The sequence below is a fragment of the Thermobia domestica genome, chromosome 3, assembly GCF_964235325.1.
Source record: "Thermobia domestica chromosome 3, izTheDome1.hap1.1, whole genome shotgun sequence".
Taxonomy (NCBI): Eukaryota; Metazoa; Arthropoda; class Insecta; order Zygentoma; family Lepismatidae; genus Thermobia; species Thermobia domestica.
In genome coordinates, this window is record NC_137456.1 from 135,967,435 (window position 1) to 135,986,456 (window position 19,022).

Below are 19,022 nucleotides of genomic sequence, written 5' to 3' on the forward strand. Positions count from 1 at the left end.
CAACAAGGTAAGTGTGCATAAGTATTAAATCCGTTCCAAATGTCATATGAATCCATTGTTAAAGATTAAGATTATGGATACTGCACTGTTAAAAATAAATAAATAAATAAAATAAAACGAGTAGCCCCTTTGGTAGTGCCCTTCCACGACTTAACTCTGTCCGAAACCTTGGTAGGGGCCTATATGGTACTCCCAAGAATTTTATTTTGCCAGAAACACTTTATCTGCTCACCTACGGTGATGGTTTTACATAAATGTAAAGTCATGCTTTAATAATTTTATTAACACAGAAAAAAGAAAATACAATTTAATAGAATAAGTAATTTGTTGGGATCACCATGATCGAATATAAATATATTAACTTTAGAAATGCTAAATGTACAACGAAAAGCGAAGTAAGAGATTATAATTTTTTTAAAGCTGACTTTGATAAACTGTACCGCGAAATATCACAAACAAATTGGGAACCTATCACAGGTAGTTTGACTGTGGACGGCTCTGTGGATTGTTTCTATAATATACTCTATTCTATTTTTGACCGGTGCATTCCGAAAAAAAGAGCTAGATTCAATTATCCTATTTGGTTTTCAAGTGACATAATTAGATTAATTAAGAGCAAATCATATCACCATAAGAAATGGAAGCAGGGTTCTTGGGACGCACTGTATCACTACAACAAATTTAAAGAATTGAGAGCTCTTTCGAAAAAAGAAATTTCCAAGGCATACAATGCATACTTAAACAACTGTGAGGCCAATATTATAAGCAATCCTAAGACTTTCTGGACGTATGTTAAAAATAAAAAGAGTAATTCGGGAAGTAATTTGTTTCACTATAACGATCAAACTTTGAGTGACGATGCTGCTATTGCAAATGCATTTATGACAAATTTTCAAGTAACACACAATAAATCAACTTATAATCTTATTCCTATGGAGCAATACAATAATTCGGAAATTCTGGACAAATTAAATATTAACTTTATAGACATCGAAGATGTTGAGAATGCTATTAAAAAACTTAAGCCACGGTCATCTTGTGGGCCGGATAAAATACCACCGTACATCATTAAAGGCTGCTCAGAAATACTGAAACATCCCCTACAGGCTATTTTTAACAAGTCAATAGCTTCTTCTACGTTTCCTATGAAATGGAAGATTGGTGACGTCTGTCCCATTCCCAAGACAGGTTGTCCTACTGACCAAATAAAAAATTATCGACCGGTAACACTGCTATCTGCCCCATCTAAGGTATTTGAAATTATTATATATGAAAAAATTTACTCACATGTACGGTCAGTAATATCTCCCTTTCAACATGGTTTCATGCCAAAGAGGTCAACTGTAACTAATCTCTCAGAACTTACACATTTTATAGCTAATCAAGTTGATAAAAAGGAACAAGTAGACGTAATTTATACAGATTTCTCCAAGGCGTTCGACGTAATTAATCACGATATACTTCTAAGCAAACTTGTGACATTCAATTTTTCACGAAACCTTCAACAATTTATAGCGTCCTATCTTTGCCAACACAAACATCGCGTTCGATACAAAAATATTCTAACTGAGGAATATGTCGTAGACTCTGGTGTGCCTCAGGGATCGAACTTAGAACCTCTATTATTTATATTATTTGTTAATGATTTACCACCTGTAATAACATCCTCCCACAAACTATTGTTTGCTGACGATTTAAAAATCTATCGTAGTATCTCCACGGAGTTAGACGCTATTTCTTTGCAAAGCGATATAAATTCTATTTTCCAATGGTGTGAATCAAACAAATTGCTGTTAAATATTAAAAAACGTAAAGTAGTATCATACACCAGGAAAATGAACTATGTCCGCAATGTGTATACTATTAATCAAACACCAATTGAAAGAGTGGATTATATAACTGATCTTGGAGTCACTCTGCAGTCAAACCTATCATTTGATATTCATGTCAACAGAGTAGTTGGTGAGGCCTTTAGGAACGTTGGCTTTGTGATGAGATTAGGAAGTGATTTTTCTAACACCGATGTCCTTAAAACATTATACATTGCCTATGTAAGGTCTAAGGTGGAATATGCAGCGATAATATGGGGTTCTGATAGTAAGAAATATACAAGTAAAATCGAAAACATTCAAAATAAATTTGTGCGCTTTTTAACATATAAAGAAACAGGGATATATCCGAAATTTGAGAAGTATGAAGATCTTCGAAGCAAATATTCATTACAATCACTTGAAAGCAGGAGGACTCACTTCATTTTATCTTTCTTACATAAAATAATACATAGTACAGTAGATTCAGAATATTTACTATCAGAAATCAAACTTCACGTCTCACATAGAGCAACCAGACCCCATAATAGCATATTCCATCTCTCAGCGCAAAGGACTAATGCATTGGATGTATCGCCTGTCAGAAAAATGTGTTTATTGTATAATAAGGTGTCAGAAAAGCACCAGAGATAGACATTTTTAGCAATAGACAGAATTTTACTCTAAATAAATAAGGTGTAGATCATGTTATATGTATTTTAAAGTATTTTGCAATCGTATTATTTTGTTATCATAAGTGTATTTTAAATTATATTATCATGATGGAAAACTGTAATTAGGCATCCGCCTGTTGTTTTCTGAAATAAATAAATAAATAAATTAGAATGCAAAGGAGGGGGATCATGCAGTTTGCAGGGATTACCAACGGAGGTGACAACTGAAAAAATATAAATGTGTAACGTATACCTTAGAGAAAAGTAAAGTTGGCACAAATGGTGCTGGGAAATTATAATTGTAAACTATTATTATGGAAATAACACTATAATGCTATAAATAAGCCTATTATACAGTATATTGTAAACATGCAAGCCATGTGTAAGAAATTTATAAGAATCAATTGACTTAATATTGATCTGAAAGTACATAGTGATTACTTTTTTTAAAAAAAAATGTTCATTGGTATCATTTTCTTTCTGCCGATGTTTTCTTTGTGGTTTGACATCACAACAACTTATAAATAGTTATCAAATCAAATAATTAGCATATTAATTTCTGGGGGATATATACGAGAGGAATAACTAGAAGTCAATTAATATTAATGACAATAGAATTATCATACCGTAATTATAAGGGAAGGTAATTTATCGATCACTCAGAAAACTAGAAAATTTCTACTCATCTCTCACTATTCACTTTAAGAAACATTTCTGCTTGTTGTAGAGGACACGGGAGCTGCTGTTGTAGAGAGTATCTGCTTTATAGATAACTCACCCGATGAGGTGAAAGGAAAAGAAAGAAAGAAAGAAAGGTAAATTGCCTTTGTAATCTCGTGAAGTTTATTGTTGCTAAACCAGGGTACCCTCTGCTCTAAATTAAGTAGTCACATGTGGTTAACTTGTTAGGCAACTGCTACGTACTAATCAGAAATTTTGAATATACTTCTGATAACAATGCGTTTAGTCAAATCCTTAGTATGGCGCTAATCATCTATCAAAACGACTCTACATAAGGCACTAAGTGTTTAGCAAGCTGTTTACTAAAACTTTTTCACATTTTGCTACTCATTGTAACAGTTGATAATATTGCAATGAAGGCACGAGGCTTGACAGCTGTAAGATTTCGGTATTTTTTAGTGTATGTATGGTGACCTTATAGTTTGGGCTGACCAAGGAAATATTTATTTGAATGTACGGTATGTATGGTATCCTACTTTAGATAGTATGTATATGTTATACAGTAAATCATTAACTTATTATCTTCCAAAATTATTGAAGAATTCAAATTTGAGCCTACTTATTTGACACAGATGAAAATTAGATTCTCCTTGATCTTTTTAGGATAGACAGTATTCAGAGCCAGGAAGTGTCGCAGATTGAAACAACTCCAACAAGTTTTCAGAATTCTCCGAGAAATTTTCACATAGAGACGAGAATTTTCTTCAGAGATACTACTGATAATCAACTGTCATCAACCACCAGGTAAAAAGTGTATACGTACTACAATTGTTCAGAAGAAAATCTTACAGGAATGTTTTCATGAGTAGTTTCTGAGAAGAAAGTAGATATTACAAGTGTTGTTAATTAATATTACTGTTCCAACTATACGTATATGCACGATTTTAATTCACTTTAAGATTTCATTTTAAGATTTCGGAGACTCTTGGCTTGCTTGGCTCTCCCACATGTGACAACTGGCAAGATTAACTTCTGCTGCTGAACTTCATTGGTATTATTTAAGTAGGCATATATTTGCTTTCGATATGTTTTCGAACTATTTGAGGACACAATTTTTTTCTTGTTGGTCTTTAAGAATGAACATTCTTTAGTAAAACCCCCATCTGTCAGGTAGTGATGAAAAGTTAAGTACCTATAAATAAAGGTACGGGATACCGCACTAAACTTTCTCGCTTCAACTCCTTAAACTAAAGCATGTTGTGCTGCAGTTATTATTAAAACATTTTCGTGTGAAATACAAAACAAAACAAATATATATATATATATATATATATATATATATATATATATATATATATATATATATATATAAGAATTTTTAGAAAATCTTGTTCAAAGAAAACTCATCACCAAAAGTAAACAACCCTTGTAGATTTTCCCATAAGAAATGACTTATACCATATGGAGTATTCAGAGCACAAGAGACTCAAGTCTAACTACAAAGTTGAGAGAAAAAGATGCATAGGGCCTGAAGTTTGTGCGTTCCGTTAAGATACATAGAAGTGTCCATTGTTTTTTTTAATTATATATATATATATATATATATATATATATATAGATTAGAAGTAGGAAGATTTGATCTGTCATCCTGACTTGAGCGTTCGTAAACCACACGGTTTATCGGAATTTCGGTGTGCTGGAATGAACAAAGAAGAAGTAGATCGATATTTCGCTATCCTGAAATAACTATTGGAATCATTGGAACTAATAATCCAATACACCCCATAGTAACTCTTAAGGGGTCAAAATGTATGGAAGGGGGCATGTGAACATTTTAGCTTGTGCAAATGTTACGGGAAATTTCATTCGGCCCTTTGTTATATTCAAAGGGAAGAAATGTCCTTCTGTTGACATGCAACTTGGGTTCCCAAATGGAACAAAAGTCATAACTACTGAATCCGGCTGGATCACAGAAGCTGCGTTTTGCAATAGCTTAAGCATTTCCAGAGATTCCGTACTCCCGACCCGATCATTCTAGTTCTGGTTGGACATATGAGTCATAGTCTCATCGCGTTTGAATTCTGTGAGTAAAATAACATTCATGTGTTATGCCTTTCTGGCCATCCCCTCAAAGATTACAACCTGTAGACAGGACTTTTTTTAAGCCGCTAAAGAGCTATTTCTGCGACGTCAGCAACAACTTTGTTTACAAGTTACCGCCGTCAGAAAATAGGTCTAGTGGTGCCCGACAGATTTCAAAGACATCGTTTGCCACTATATTTAAAACAGCATGGCTGAAAGCTGCTACACCCGCAAACACGAGAGTGCTTTCCGATCAACTGACATTTTCCCATTCAATCTAGATGTAGTCCCTGAGGATGAATATCTACCTTCTTTATGTATCACCCCTGTTAAAGATCCTACTCATACCACATTCGCCGAAACACCATTCCCTCAAAGAGCACAACTGGATCTATTATAGAAGACCTCCCTCAGACATCTATGAACTAAGCACTGCCAGACTTATCTACACCACCATCAGGTGCATCATTGAAGGACATTCTTCCCTCACCCAAAAAAGGGAACATGCCAATTTCGCACCCACGATGACCGAATCAACATGCCAATGTCTTGACATCAGCACATCATATTGCTGTATTGAAGTTAAAAACTGGTCGGAAAAGTTCGGTAGCCGTCACTAAACCCAAATCAAACTGACAATCAGGCAAGCCTACGTGGACTAAGAAAAGGTTTCTAGACATCCTTGATGGCACGAACGACGACTCCGATTCTTCGTACGAACCACCTGCCACGAAGTCCACATTTGCATCCTTGCAACGATTTCTGCAACTTCTGCTTTTGCAATACTCGGATCCACGATGTGCTAAACTTGTGGACTGGATTCAGTGTCAAGGCAGAGGGTGTGAATGGTACCACGAGTCGTGTGTGGGATCTAAGGGGGAAAAGCAATTTATTTGCGGTAAATGTCGAATCTGAAAACATCTTTAACATCCGATGATCATTTTCTCTTCCATGTTATAGCATAGGTACGTATATTATTAGCACATTACACATTGTATTCGTTTACATGTTCTATGTTATCATTCCTATTTATTATGTGTTCTATGCTATCATTTTCATTTCTTGTTTGTTTAATGACATTTCCATGTTGTATGCTTAACATTAACCATACTAATCTAGCATTGTTCGTTTTGTGTATAGCGATCGAAATCACCCGCCTACGTGTCGAAATCACCCACATAAGGCGGGTATTTCCGATTGACAATAGGTATTTACAATTATATAATATGACGTGCTGACTTACCCACTACTATGTTGGGAATTTTGGAGGACATATCAAGGTATGTCATTGTAATTTCTTTTTGTAAATTGCGTTCGTTAGGCCGGTTTGTCCCCAAAACAATTAGAATCAGCCTCCTTTACTCTATATATTATAAGCATTATTTACAGTGTCTGGACATGAATCTTTTAACAGGGTTCCTACTGATTTGGAGAAATCTATTTTCTTGACTTCTCCCTGACTTTCCATGACTTTTGGCAGAAAATTCACTGACTTTCATGACAGATGTCGGATGACGTTGACATATAAATAAGGAATAACGGTGAATATTTATATTTGAGAACATTTATTCTATAGAGACATATAGTAATCAATTGCTCATACGTACATTCCACTTACCTCCCATAAAACTCTGAAAGTTTTATATAATTAATGTTACAAAAACTATATTTTATAAAATTTTCCTGACTTTCACTGATTTCGAGTCTTTTTCCCTGAGTTTCCTTGATTTGCACTATTTTCCCAGAGTTTTCCCGGGATTCCCTAACTTCTCTGATCAGTAGGAACCCTGTAAGCACTGAAAGGAGATTCAGGTAGAGATCCTAAATATGACGTGTCCAAAATGACCAAAAATATACTTGAATCCCTTGAGCACTTATCATCCTCAATGTTAGGATTATTAATGAAATATTGGTTTATAAATTAACAATAAAATTGCATGAGTCGTATTTTACAAAACTGTCAAAAACTTAATTAAACTCAAGAGTCAAAAACTTACCCTATCCCTTGTGGATATTCTCATGAAAATAATTTATGCAACATTATAGGAATGTTCATGAAACATTTATTTGTGAAATATGAACATAATCGCCTAAGTCGCTCTTGAGAAAATTTCCTGAAAAGAACTCATACCCATGAATAAACTACTCTTCGTACATTTTCTCAGGACAAATGAGTTATGTCGTATTGTCAGGTTGTGAACGGAATATTCATTTATGAAACATGAACAAAATCCCTTAAGTCGTCTTTAAGAAGATCGTTCAAAGAAAAACACCCATTCTTGATTTTTCCAGAGAAATTATTTATACCATAGTATGCGGTTTGTTATTGAAGAAAATGAGTTATGAAACATAAGGACAATCGTTTTAGCCATATTCAAAAAAAAAAAAAAAAAAAAGCATTTAAAAAAATTTTTACCATTCGGTAAACTACCCTTAGGTTTAGAGGTAGGAAGAAAATTCGGAAAACCTCTCCGGAAAATTACATAAAAACCTTATATTTAAAATTTGGTTGAGATACGTTGAACGGTATGGGCTGTAGACGAGGATATATCAGAATGAATGGATAAACAGAAGAACGGGCGAAAAGACGGACAGATGTCGGGAAAATACTTTTTCGGTACCTATGCCCTATGAAATGTATAAATCCGTTGAAATCTAAAATTTATTTTGTGTTTTTCTCGGTTGCCATAAAAAATATTTAGAACTAAGAGAAAGAGTGCAGATGAAGTGTAAAATCAAATTTTCATGCTACATCAATCATTTGCTGTACAATAAGCATGTATAGTTTTATTAGGAAGTGTACAAATGTTAGGAAGTTGTAGGGAGGGTCCAAACCCGGTGAACCCACAGCGTGGGTGCGCCCTTGGATTGATGCATTTCATTGCTATTGAAACGAATTCAGGCAAGAGATTTATCAATGTCAAAATATCTTATAAGAGCATTAATCTGCTCAGTGATCTACCCCCCCCCAACACACACACACTGAACACGAACACCAAAAATTGGGGGTCACGGTGGCTCAGTGGTAGAACGTTTACCTCCGGTGCTTCGGGTCTCTGGTTCGATTTCAGCTCGCGCCGTGTGGACTTTGTGGTAGAGAAACACTGTGGGTTTTCTCGGGGTTCTTCCATTTCCTCCCACTTTCTTCATTCCACCATTTCATTCATTTCTCATCATCACCTTTAGCCTAACCGGCAAATCGTGGGACGTAAAACTTAAAGATTTCATTTTTTCGAACACCAAAACGTTGAGTTACTTGTGATGAGCAGCGAACTACATAATGAGAAAATTATATTTTACTTCAGTATAAGTACTAAAATTATATCACTCAAATATAATTTTTTCGTGTTATTTCTTGGTATATTTTTTAACTATAAAATGTGAATTGGTGGAAGTAATGCTCTATCTGGCTAAGAAACTTAATTACTAAAATTTATTTTTATATTGTTTAGTAAAACGGACGCCCCCGGGTGGGCTCGAACCACCAACCTTTCGGTTAACAGCCGAACGCGCTAGCCGATTGCGCCACGGAGGCATGTGCTATTTATCTTCAAGCTGTGCCATTCTTTAGGTTTTCTCGTGCTGTAACGGTCTAGTTGCAATTTGCCAACATGGTCGGTGGGGACGACTGATAGCACAGCGGAGGGGAAGTGGAACCAGCTGACGATCCACGAGGAAGGGGGAACCACATATTTCACTCTTTCTCCAACTAAATTCATGACTTATTTCACGTAGTGTCGTGTACAGTTCGTTTCAAAAGTGAATACTAGTGCATACTTAGCAGTATACTTACAGTATGTAATGTATAGGTTGTATTTACACATGCTTATTGTAACTGAAACATGTGTATTGTTTCTGGCATATTTTCGATATTTCGTAAATCTATTAAAGTCAAATAAACAAGTCATAAACTAGTTTGATTTCTGTTATTTTCGAATATTATAATAAATAAATAAATACACTTGGAAACAAGCAGTAAAAAAATAAGGAATTACCCTGATATGTTATTAATGACTATTTGAGATAAAATAAACACAGATTCAATCTTCCCACGTCATTCAAATTTTTGTCAACAGCAGAACAGTTATCAGGAACTTCAAGTCAGACGATCCTCCTAAACTATAAGGGGCGGGGCCCAATGTATCTCAGACCTAACTGTGCTTTTTGCGTAAGAACTATTGTTTCTCACATTACCGCATATTGTCTGATTGTGAGACAAATGGGCATTCGATTTTTTGTTGGGAGGGGTCCAATACTTCAAGACTCTGTTTCTGCTGAAATGAACCGATATTATTATGCACCCGAAAAGACTATGAGTAATTGTTAAGTACTGGCACATATACTCTCAGAAAATAATAATAGAATGAGATTGCTTTTGTAACAAACGGAAGGGTAGAGATAAAGTGGATGATAAAATCTCTAGGGTACATCAACCATTTCTTTCCTAAACTAGTATATATTTATTTAGGAAGTTTACAAATGCATATTGAGTTTCGAAGTTTGGCAGGGGGGGGGGGGATAAGAACTCTGGTCCTCACGTGCGTGGGCCCCTGAAAGGCACAAATGAAATTCGGAAACCAAAATGTAAATGTTATTATTGAAGTGAACGTAAGCAACATGATCATATATTTGAGCTAAATAAATTAATTTAATATATAAAATAACTACAATTTGTTCTTTTAGCAGATGAGCACAAACAGTAACAACGAGCTCACCAATCTAAGTCTCAACAAATTTTGTTCTTTAACTTAAATTGGCCATTAGACCTCCGCTTGGCCTAGTGGCTAACACGCTTGCTTTAGATGTGCGTGGTTCCGGGGTTCGATTCCCGGTGGGGGTACAATTGAACGAGAAACGTGGTTCGAATTCTACTATAATCAGTAAGTCCACGTCCCTCTTAGCAACCCAGGCATAAATGTGGGACGTTAAACTCAAACAAACAAACAAATTAAACTGTCCATCGTCTTCTTGTCATTGATTCTTGTTTCTCAGATCGGAGTTTTGTAAAACAGTGTATCAATCGTAATAATGAAACGAAATCTTTGAATTTTACGTCCCACGATTACCGGTATGCCTTTTAGGATCAGGGAGACGAATGATGAGGGCAAGTGAATGATTAGGGAATTATAAAGTGTGAGGAAACGGAAGTATTCTGAGAAAATCCACGGACATTATGTAGTCCACCACAAACTTATTTGGCCGGAGATAGAATTAGGGGCCCCACACCAGAGGTAAGCGCTCTACGATTGAGTCACCATCCCGCCCGTATCAATCGTATTATCGTGTAGGGTCAGCGTCTAAAGTTCTGACCATCACCGTGAATTTCATGAAGATAAAAGTATACAATTTAATCTTATCAACGCAAACATTGAAAGCCATTAGATTAGAATACAGATTGAAATTTTGTACGCTGCATTTATGTAATTTCGCTTCTTCCTATAATTAAATAAACAGTGGAAACACATAATTAATTAGCATGTTTACTTATGGCACAACTTAAAATATATACAGGATGGTAAGAAACTATTTGAATAAACTTCGGGAGCTGATTCCCGACACTCAAACCAGAGAAAAAAGTTTTGTGGAACTTTGGTCAGTGAGGGATAGTTTCGGCGATATAAGGTACCGAAACCGTGGGAAAATGAACTACAGAGGGGTGTAATTCAAAAACAATGCAACGTAGAGAGAGCGATTTAGAACATGACACTCGAAGTCATACCTGCTGGATTAAAAAATTCATGTTTCAAACCTCCGCAAGATGTATGCGAGAGATTCCCCAAAGGAACGTAGGGATTACTTGCCAGGTTTTACGGAGTCCCTACTAAATGGCCTTGTCCTACGACAGAGCTTTTCGAACATTCTTTATTTATTTATTTATTTTTAAAATATTTTCAAGCTTTTCTCTCAAATACATTTATTATTGATTTAGAGTGAAATTACTTTCAGTTTATCTGTCTTTTGGACTTCCAGAGTAACATACATTCCAAAACAACATACTCTTATTACTGGTAGTGATCTACCAAAACCGGAAGTGGTTAGAGTGTACTAATATACCCTACTTGCTGTTTTAATATTGAAGCCCATAGAGGAGAAACGGTAAGAGATATTTAAGAAGTCCTTTTCTTCTGCAATGTATTTAACGTCCAAACAATCGGTTCCATCTCTTCTGTTAACCGTTTGTTCAAACCAGAAGTGAGAGAAATCAGCCGTTTCCGATTTCAACTTGGTTCCCATAGATCAAAAACGGTAATAGATACTGGCAAGGAGAATTATGCAAAAGATTCAGCGACTCAACGGAATATACCATCACTACCTGCAACACTCTACCGAAACAAAGCGATTGAAATGTAGTAGTACTACCGGTTCCAATATTGATTTTGATAGATCAAAAACGGTAAGCAATATCGAGAAGCGTATACTCTGTATATAAACTCTGTATATATATTCTTCATTAATAATAAATGGAAACGTGTCCGAGTGTTTTGCAAATTTCAGTTTTCAAGGAAAATTTATTCTTTTCACGTCCCACGAAAACAGATAATTATTGAAAGTGAATGAGTGTGAAATTAAATTTTGTGGTCTTTTACCTGGAATCGAACGCGAGACCGCGATCACCAAAGGTATACGCGGTAGCTACTAGACCAGCGGGCAGAGCCTCATTCTAATCGACATTGTCTGTGTCATCATCAGCTGGAAACGGCTGAACATAGGAAATTAATTTTCTGTCTACTGCATTGTACTCGTATTTCTTTTTAAATTCAGAAAGGCAAATATTTCTGTGCTAAATACGTCTGAATTGAGAATAGTTCCTCTCCGTTATGAAATGATTAAATAACATGTTTGTAACATATTACGGAGAGAGAGAGGGGGGAAGGGAGAATGATGTACCTGTCCATATCAGAGAATACGTGAAATAAGAAGAATCTGTTTTGTAATAATACATATATTCTTACCGGGACATTCTTTACTGAAGAAATCGCTATGGTTAAATTTCGTTTCGCAAGATTTTGCACGAAGAACTTTTGTCCAAGGCGAGGTTGTAGCCAGGCGAGATTTTGACCCTTGCGGTTTTTCGGGTGGAAGTTCAGACCACCCGAGATTGTGGGCCACGAGTTTGTGCCAGTGGTTTTGTACCCAAACCGTCACAAAAACTAATATTGCTATAACCAAGTTCAACTGCATTGTAAAAGCCATATACACCCTATATCATCTATAAACTAGACAAAGAAAAATAATGATGTAGTCACCCTTTAATCTTGCGTTAATATAGCAGCATTGCCGGTTGAGTTGATTTTGAGTTTAACGTCACGTTCAGCAACGAGGCTATATAAGATGTGGGCCTACTGATTAACGTGGAATCCGAACCACATGAGCTCCAGTCCGGGAAGCGAACCTGGGTCTCCCACGCCAAAGGCGCGTACGCTAACCGCTTAGCCACGAAGGAGCTCTAGCATTGTCGGTTGAATCCAATATGTTTTTCTTAGATATTACCACCTTTTATTTGCGTGTGCATATGAGAAATAATTTATTCTTTTAATCTGAATGTTTCTGTTCGATCGAGTACTTTAAGTGGAATATGTGTATAAAATATATTCCAGGTATTTGTAATAATTATTTTCAACGATTGAATGTTACAGGTGAAGTATTATGTAGCTACTTTGGATTGAGAAGACTTGTAACAATTTGTATGTGTAACTGAAGATTTGCTAACTTAGGTTGGAAATCTCCCTCACTCTTTTTACTTACTTTCATAGTACCTATTTGGTTAATTTCACATCATGTACCCAGAATTTTGATTGATATATTTATAAAGAATTTTAAAACACAACAAAATATTTCGTATGCCTACTAAGCACTGTCAAGATATAAATGTGACTTGTGATATCAAAACAAACATAAGTCGTTTCTCTTTCTATGACGGAAAGAAACAATGCGCTATGTAAAACCTACATGATTCTGGGCAATGGAATCATTATAATAAAACATTAAGACGGCAAGAAAGAAGGGAGAAAGTATACTAAGAAGTAATTGGTATACCTATAGTAAGGATGATACATCATTTTATACGGAAAGCTAAGAAACAAACTTCTGAATTAAGTGTGTAGATTTATGAATGAAAATTACTGGAATATTATTTTCAGTACCTATTTTAGAATAAGATTCCCTTAATTCTGATACTATAATCTTATTTTAAGAATCAATCTTGTGTTATATTTAATTATTACTAAATTTTAAAATAATAATAATAATAATAATAATAATAATAATAATAATAATAATAATAATAATAATAATAATAATAATAATAATAATAATAATAATAATAATAATAATAATAATGAAATGTTTTTATTTACAGAGAAATAGTGTTTCCCAACGAATTACCAACTGTGAATAATCAACAAGACAGCTTTATTCCTCAAAGGAATAGTGTCCGCTCTAGAGGGCTCTTTGGAAACATTCGTACCTTCTTCGGAGGTGACAACAGTCAGCCAGCGCCTACGTAAGTATATCTAGATTATATTTATTATAGATAAGATATTACATATTTGCAATAAGAAGCAGAATATCCAAAATTCTGAAGATTCGTGTTAGTAAGTTCCAAGTAAACTGACTTGAACCCCACATTTCAAAAATTGATAAATTTAAATTTTAAATAGTAACATTAATATTTATATAACATTGTATGATATGCTGGGTGACAGAAGGGAATGTACTCATTTTTAAATGAACATTATATAATAATTGTATGCTAAACTTTAATATTTTGGTTGGGAAGGATGTAGGGAGGAATACCGTTGTGCCACGTAAAAAAAACATACCTGAGAGGTAATGGCCATTTTCCATAATGTGGTTTTCAATTTGAGAGATGAAGCTGTTTCACATGCGTTTCAAATTCTCTTGAAGGATCTTCTGCATGTCTTGACTTCAACACTACGTTATGGAAGATGGACATTACCTTCAAAAATTTTTTTCCTGCACCTATTCAAACCAAATTTTGGTGTATAATTATCTGTGTAATGTTCATTCAAAAATGGGTATAGTACCTTGTGCCACTGTTTATAACAACAATGGCCTCGTTCCAACACTCACAGTCAAGAAAATCTCTACAGACATACAGAAAGGAAAATAATGTAACTATATGAAATATCATTGAGAAGGTGCATTCTATTCTATTATTAGGCGGTATCTCTGGTTGTGGGATTATTCAATGTTTTCCTACAGAAAAAGTTATGTAAATAGTAAGTTTTCGTTTTTCATTGCTTCAAAAAGATGTATCACTAAGCTTTTTACTCCTATTAATAGTTCACGTGCTTTCTTTGGGTTCGATTTCAATGTTGAACTTAAGTCCACTATTGACATACTTTAAGTACAATTTTAAAGAACATTAAACTTCAAAGAAATATATTTTCCCAGAAAAATAACAAGTTTGAACAATCTATAATAATAACTTAATTAAGGAGATAAGTTTTAATTATTCTTAATATCTTATATTCATTGAATTTCTATAGCGGCCAAGCTCATTGAAATACTGAGAATAATTTACAGCAATAATACTTTTAGACCATTTCTTTATTTCGTTGTTCAGAACCCCTTATTCATTGTGAAACCTAATAATTCAATGAAGAATTCATACTGGTAAAATCAAATTTATTTGTTCGATAAGAACTTCGGATATGACATCATATATGCAATGAAACAATATGGTAAATATCTTACACTTCTTACAATTACTGTAACTATTAATCGATGGTGGAGATAACTTCCTTTATTTTTGCCTACTCTTCTCGCCTCCGTTCTAAAGGGAAGGCTATTCATATGCACAACCAATAAGCTTCATTCAAGCTCTTATTCTGTTAGACTCAGCAGATTCAGCTTACTCTGCTAGAAAGTAATGGAACTTTGCTTAGTAGCAAGTTTTAAGCTTTTGAGACATCTTTTGGGATGTGAATCTTCTTCCTATTAAGATTCTTCGCTATTAATTTTATAGAATTACTGATTTTATGTTCTGCTCTTTAAACTCTTATACTTAATGAGTTTAGAAAAGAATATACATTAGTCAATTTACTATTTTTGTCAGTTGTAAGAAAATTGGCGTTTGTAGAGATTTTACTACTTCTCGAAAAAGTCTAGTCTTTGGGTAAGGAGGTTTGTTTAGAAATGTAGCATAAAAACATACATTGCTGTGACCCTTCCTTTTCTTGATGAGATTTCATTTTCCTAACACTCATATTCAAGGGTGCCCATGTTATGGTTTCCAACAGGGAGCGAGTATAAACGACGTTTCAAATATAGTTTCAAATCTTGCTGTAACTAATGTAAAAATTCTATTGGGTTTTCGATATTCCTAAATACAATTTCCTCTTATGGGGGGCAAGCGCCCCACCTTGCCCCTTGATGGGCGCCCTTGCTCATATTAATTGATATGTAGAGCCTTCGTCCAAAGAAAACATCGTGATTTGTGTATAATCTGTACATAACATATGCTATTTTTTACAACTATACATTTTTCCTTTGAAACAATTTAGTAATACTTCTTCAATATAGAACTATATATTATACAGTTGTGTAAGTGTATTGAAGGAGAATAGTTGTCTATGTTATACATGTGATGTATTACACATATTATATGATGTAAATGACTATTTTTATTTACTTCTTTTTCAAATAAGTGTGACATAGCTATATTTTTTTCGGACTTAGCGGATGATCTTCTCCATTTAATCGGATTTTTCTCTTCTTCAATCTCTATTCGTTCATGTTTATGTTCATAACAAGCATTTCGGTCTCTAGTTTTGTTTAATTGTCAGCGTCTTTTCCTCGTCGATCGCAAGTCATTACTACCGAATTCAGCTGACTGGCATGGAAAAACATAATATTCGGAAAATTAGAGTCAACATACGTCATTGTATGAGGAAAATAACGGGAAGGTTTGTTTATGTCCTCTGTCAACTATGCACTCTTTTGAAGCCGTCAAACTGAGGGAAATTTCATCTACAAGCGGAACTTGAAGACTTCAAGGTTCTTTCTAACAGAAGGAAAAGACATAACGCTGCAGTCTTGAACATTATCAAGGAAGTAACTAAGATGTCAAAGAATGACGTCACGTCAAATAGGAAGCGTCATATCAACCAGGAAGAAAATCACAAAGTTATGTGTGACCTGTAAATATATGTTGTAAGTATCGTCCCGGATAGGAGGGTCATACGTGTATAGCAAAATTGATAAACAATACCCAGAAGATTACAGTTCTGGAGAGAATTAATTAGTCAACGGATAGAGAGAGTCTACGTTAACACTAGCCAAGGAATGGAGACGAGCTTGGCTTGCATCATTACGAAGGTACAGCAACAACATTCATCTGGCAGGAAACGTCTGACCTTACTAAATTCTTTTCTACCCTATCAACCCTTTTCTTCTTTACCTGCGCCCATCTTTTATACAAAATCTTTATTATGGTTTTATTTCCAAGTCCCCAGAAACAGTGAAAGTATAAACTTGACCTACTTCGTTAATACCCAGGAATCCAACCTATCTTAAATATTTACTTGATAACTTTCTTTCTCTCTGACATGTCAATGACGCAAAATCTTTATTCTACTCTTGGATTCGAACTCGAAGTCAAAAAACGTATCTAGACATCTAGACATATATATCTTGGGTATCTAGACATATGTACAATTTTAAAATAGAATCTTTAAAACCTACACTGTTAAAAATACTTTCTTAAATCTGAGAAACCGTTTCTTATCTGTGCACTAAGAATATCTTTTCTTAGAAACAAGAGTTTGAAACTTTAATTAATGAGAAATAAAGAAAAGTAGATGAGGTTGTATAAAGTGAAACGAGAAAGTATACTGTCACTTTCCTTCTGAATGAGAATTGCTAAATCTCATTTCTAAGAAAATATTGTCTCAGTGCACAGATAAGGAACTTTTTCTCAAATTTAAGAAAGTATTTTTAACAGTGTATAGACCCGAGAAACATATTTATTGAAATCAAGAATATTTTAGCCCGAATATACATTTTAAATTTTATTCTTTTAATTGAGTTCTCATAGAATAGCAATTTATTTTGTAAAACACGAAATTTATAAACTATACAGATTCCCAACTTTGCTGTAAAATAAGAAATAGTATAGTTATATAGTACTGTTACTGTATGAATTATTTTTCAGAATGGCGAACATTGATGAGGAGACAGCGAACCATAATATTACTAACCAACAGAGCCGAACCATGTTCCCTGATAATGAAGATTCCGAAAAGAGTTTAATCAGGAATGTGTATAATTTCTTCTTTGGAAAATCCCGGTAAGGATAAATTACAATATAAAAAATAAACTCCTTATTTATAAACTCATTGCCTAAACTTGAGATTAAATGGCATTGATTATGTTATTAATCATCTCAGCAGAAACTATGGATTCTACAATAACACAGATTGTTTTCGATCATTTTTACATGTATTTCTTTTCTCACCCCTAGGGACACTAATGGTGTCTTGCCTAAATTTGGGCTTAAATATCATCTAGAGTGTCACCAATCAAATTAGTGACCCCAAAAACTGTGGATTCGATACTAATACCGGTCGTTTTCGATTATTTTTAAACGTGCTACTTTTCCAGTCCCTAGGAATATTTTGCCTAAATTTGGGCTTAAATGTAATCGGAAGTGTCATCAGTCAACTCAGTGATCTCGAAAGCAGGATTCTACACTAATATCGGTCGTTATTGATTATTTTTGCCTATGTTTCCCTTTCCACCCCCCTGATAGTGATTTGTGTATCTTACCTGCATAGTATTTCTGCAGATTCTAAATTATATGGGTATCGTTTGATTAAAATTGCTCCGGGTATTACGAAGTATTGCTGTAGAATACACACGTACGTACATACATTTTATGTAGATGGATGCACCCTTACCTCCTTTAAGTTGAAAAGTTTCAGAAACACTGGGGCATGGGCCTGTTTATTTTTAATAAGGAGTTTATATAGGTACATCAAGTTTCATTTTCCTAACATGACGAGCTCGTGAGCTACTCTATTTTTCACATAAATCATGACCCTCTCACCCCCTTTGAATATATATATTTTAATCAATTTTAATATAATATGAACTTTGCAGACGCTAAGGTTGATAATCATGCCGTGTATCATTTCAATTTGTTCAGTAGTTATTGCGTGCTGCTCCAGACAGACTCATATTCGCTTTTTTTTTAATATTATTTATATAACTACTATATATAGATTTTATACACTGTATAATGTATATAGAATTGTTCTTACCATTAACATTTATTGTATGTTGATTATTGAAATTTGGATTAATGAAATGAAATCGGAGCAACAAGCATCGGGGTCAATATTATCTAATGATTGTTAGATGTTCAAACAGATATTTGTAAAGATCTTCGAAGAGAGTATATTAGCACGCGAACAGGAGTTTTTATTTATTTTCCAAATACAATGTAATGAATTATTTCCTATCCTGAAAGTTAACAGAAATAAGTTATGACTAAACTGAACCTGATACCGTGCTACTCAAGGGTTAGTATGCATACACTATCAATTACTGTAGTGATTTAGCATATTTTCTGTATTCATTTTTTGAAATACAGTAAAAATAATTACACTGATACGTTAAAAAGTTAGCTCTGGTCTAATACAACGCAAGGATGTCTAATGTCATTCTTTGTTCTTTCGACATTGACGTACTAAACATTCATTGAATACATGTATTAGGACATTCATATTTTGGACATCCATGTTTCGTCCTA

At 34.3% G+C, this 19,022-nt stretch overlaps 1 protein-coding gene and 1 non-coding gene across 2 annotated transcripts in view; one reads left to right on the forward strand and one right to left on the reverse strand.

Annotated features, from left to right (window-relative positions):
- Nucleotides 1-19,022, forward strand: part of LOC145681514 (uncharacterized) — an 80,970-nt gene that overhangs the window by 46,384 nt on the left and 15,564 nt on the right. The window contains exons 3-5 of the mRNA XM_081753160.1: nucleotides 3,827-3,967; nucleotides 13,605-13,748; nucleotides 17,424-17,558. Coding sequence (XP_081609286.1) covers nucleotides 3,827-3,967; nucleotides 13,605-13,748; nucleotides 17,424-17,558 — 420 coding nt within the window. The remainder of the gene's footprint in view (nucleotides 1-3,826; nucleotides 3,968-13,604; nucleotides 13,749-17,423; nucleotides 17,559-19,022) is intronic.
- On the reverse strand, nucleotides 8,707-8,780 carry TRNAN-GUU (transfer RNA asparagine (anticodon GUU)). Its single transcript has one exon. It is a non-coding gene; the product is annotated as a tRNA-Asn (tRNA).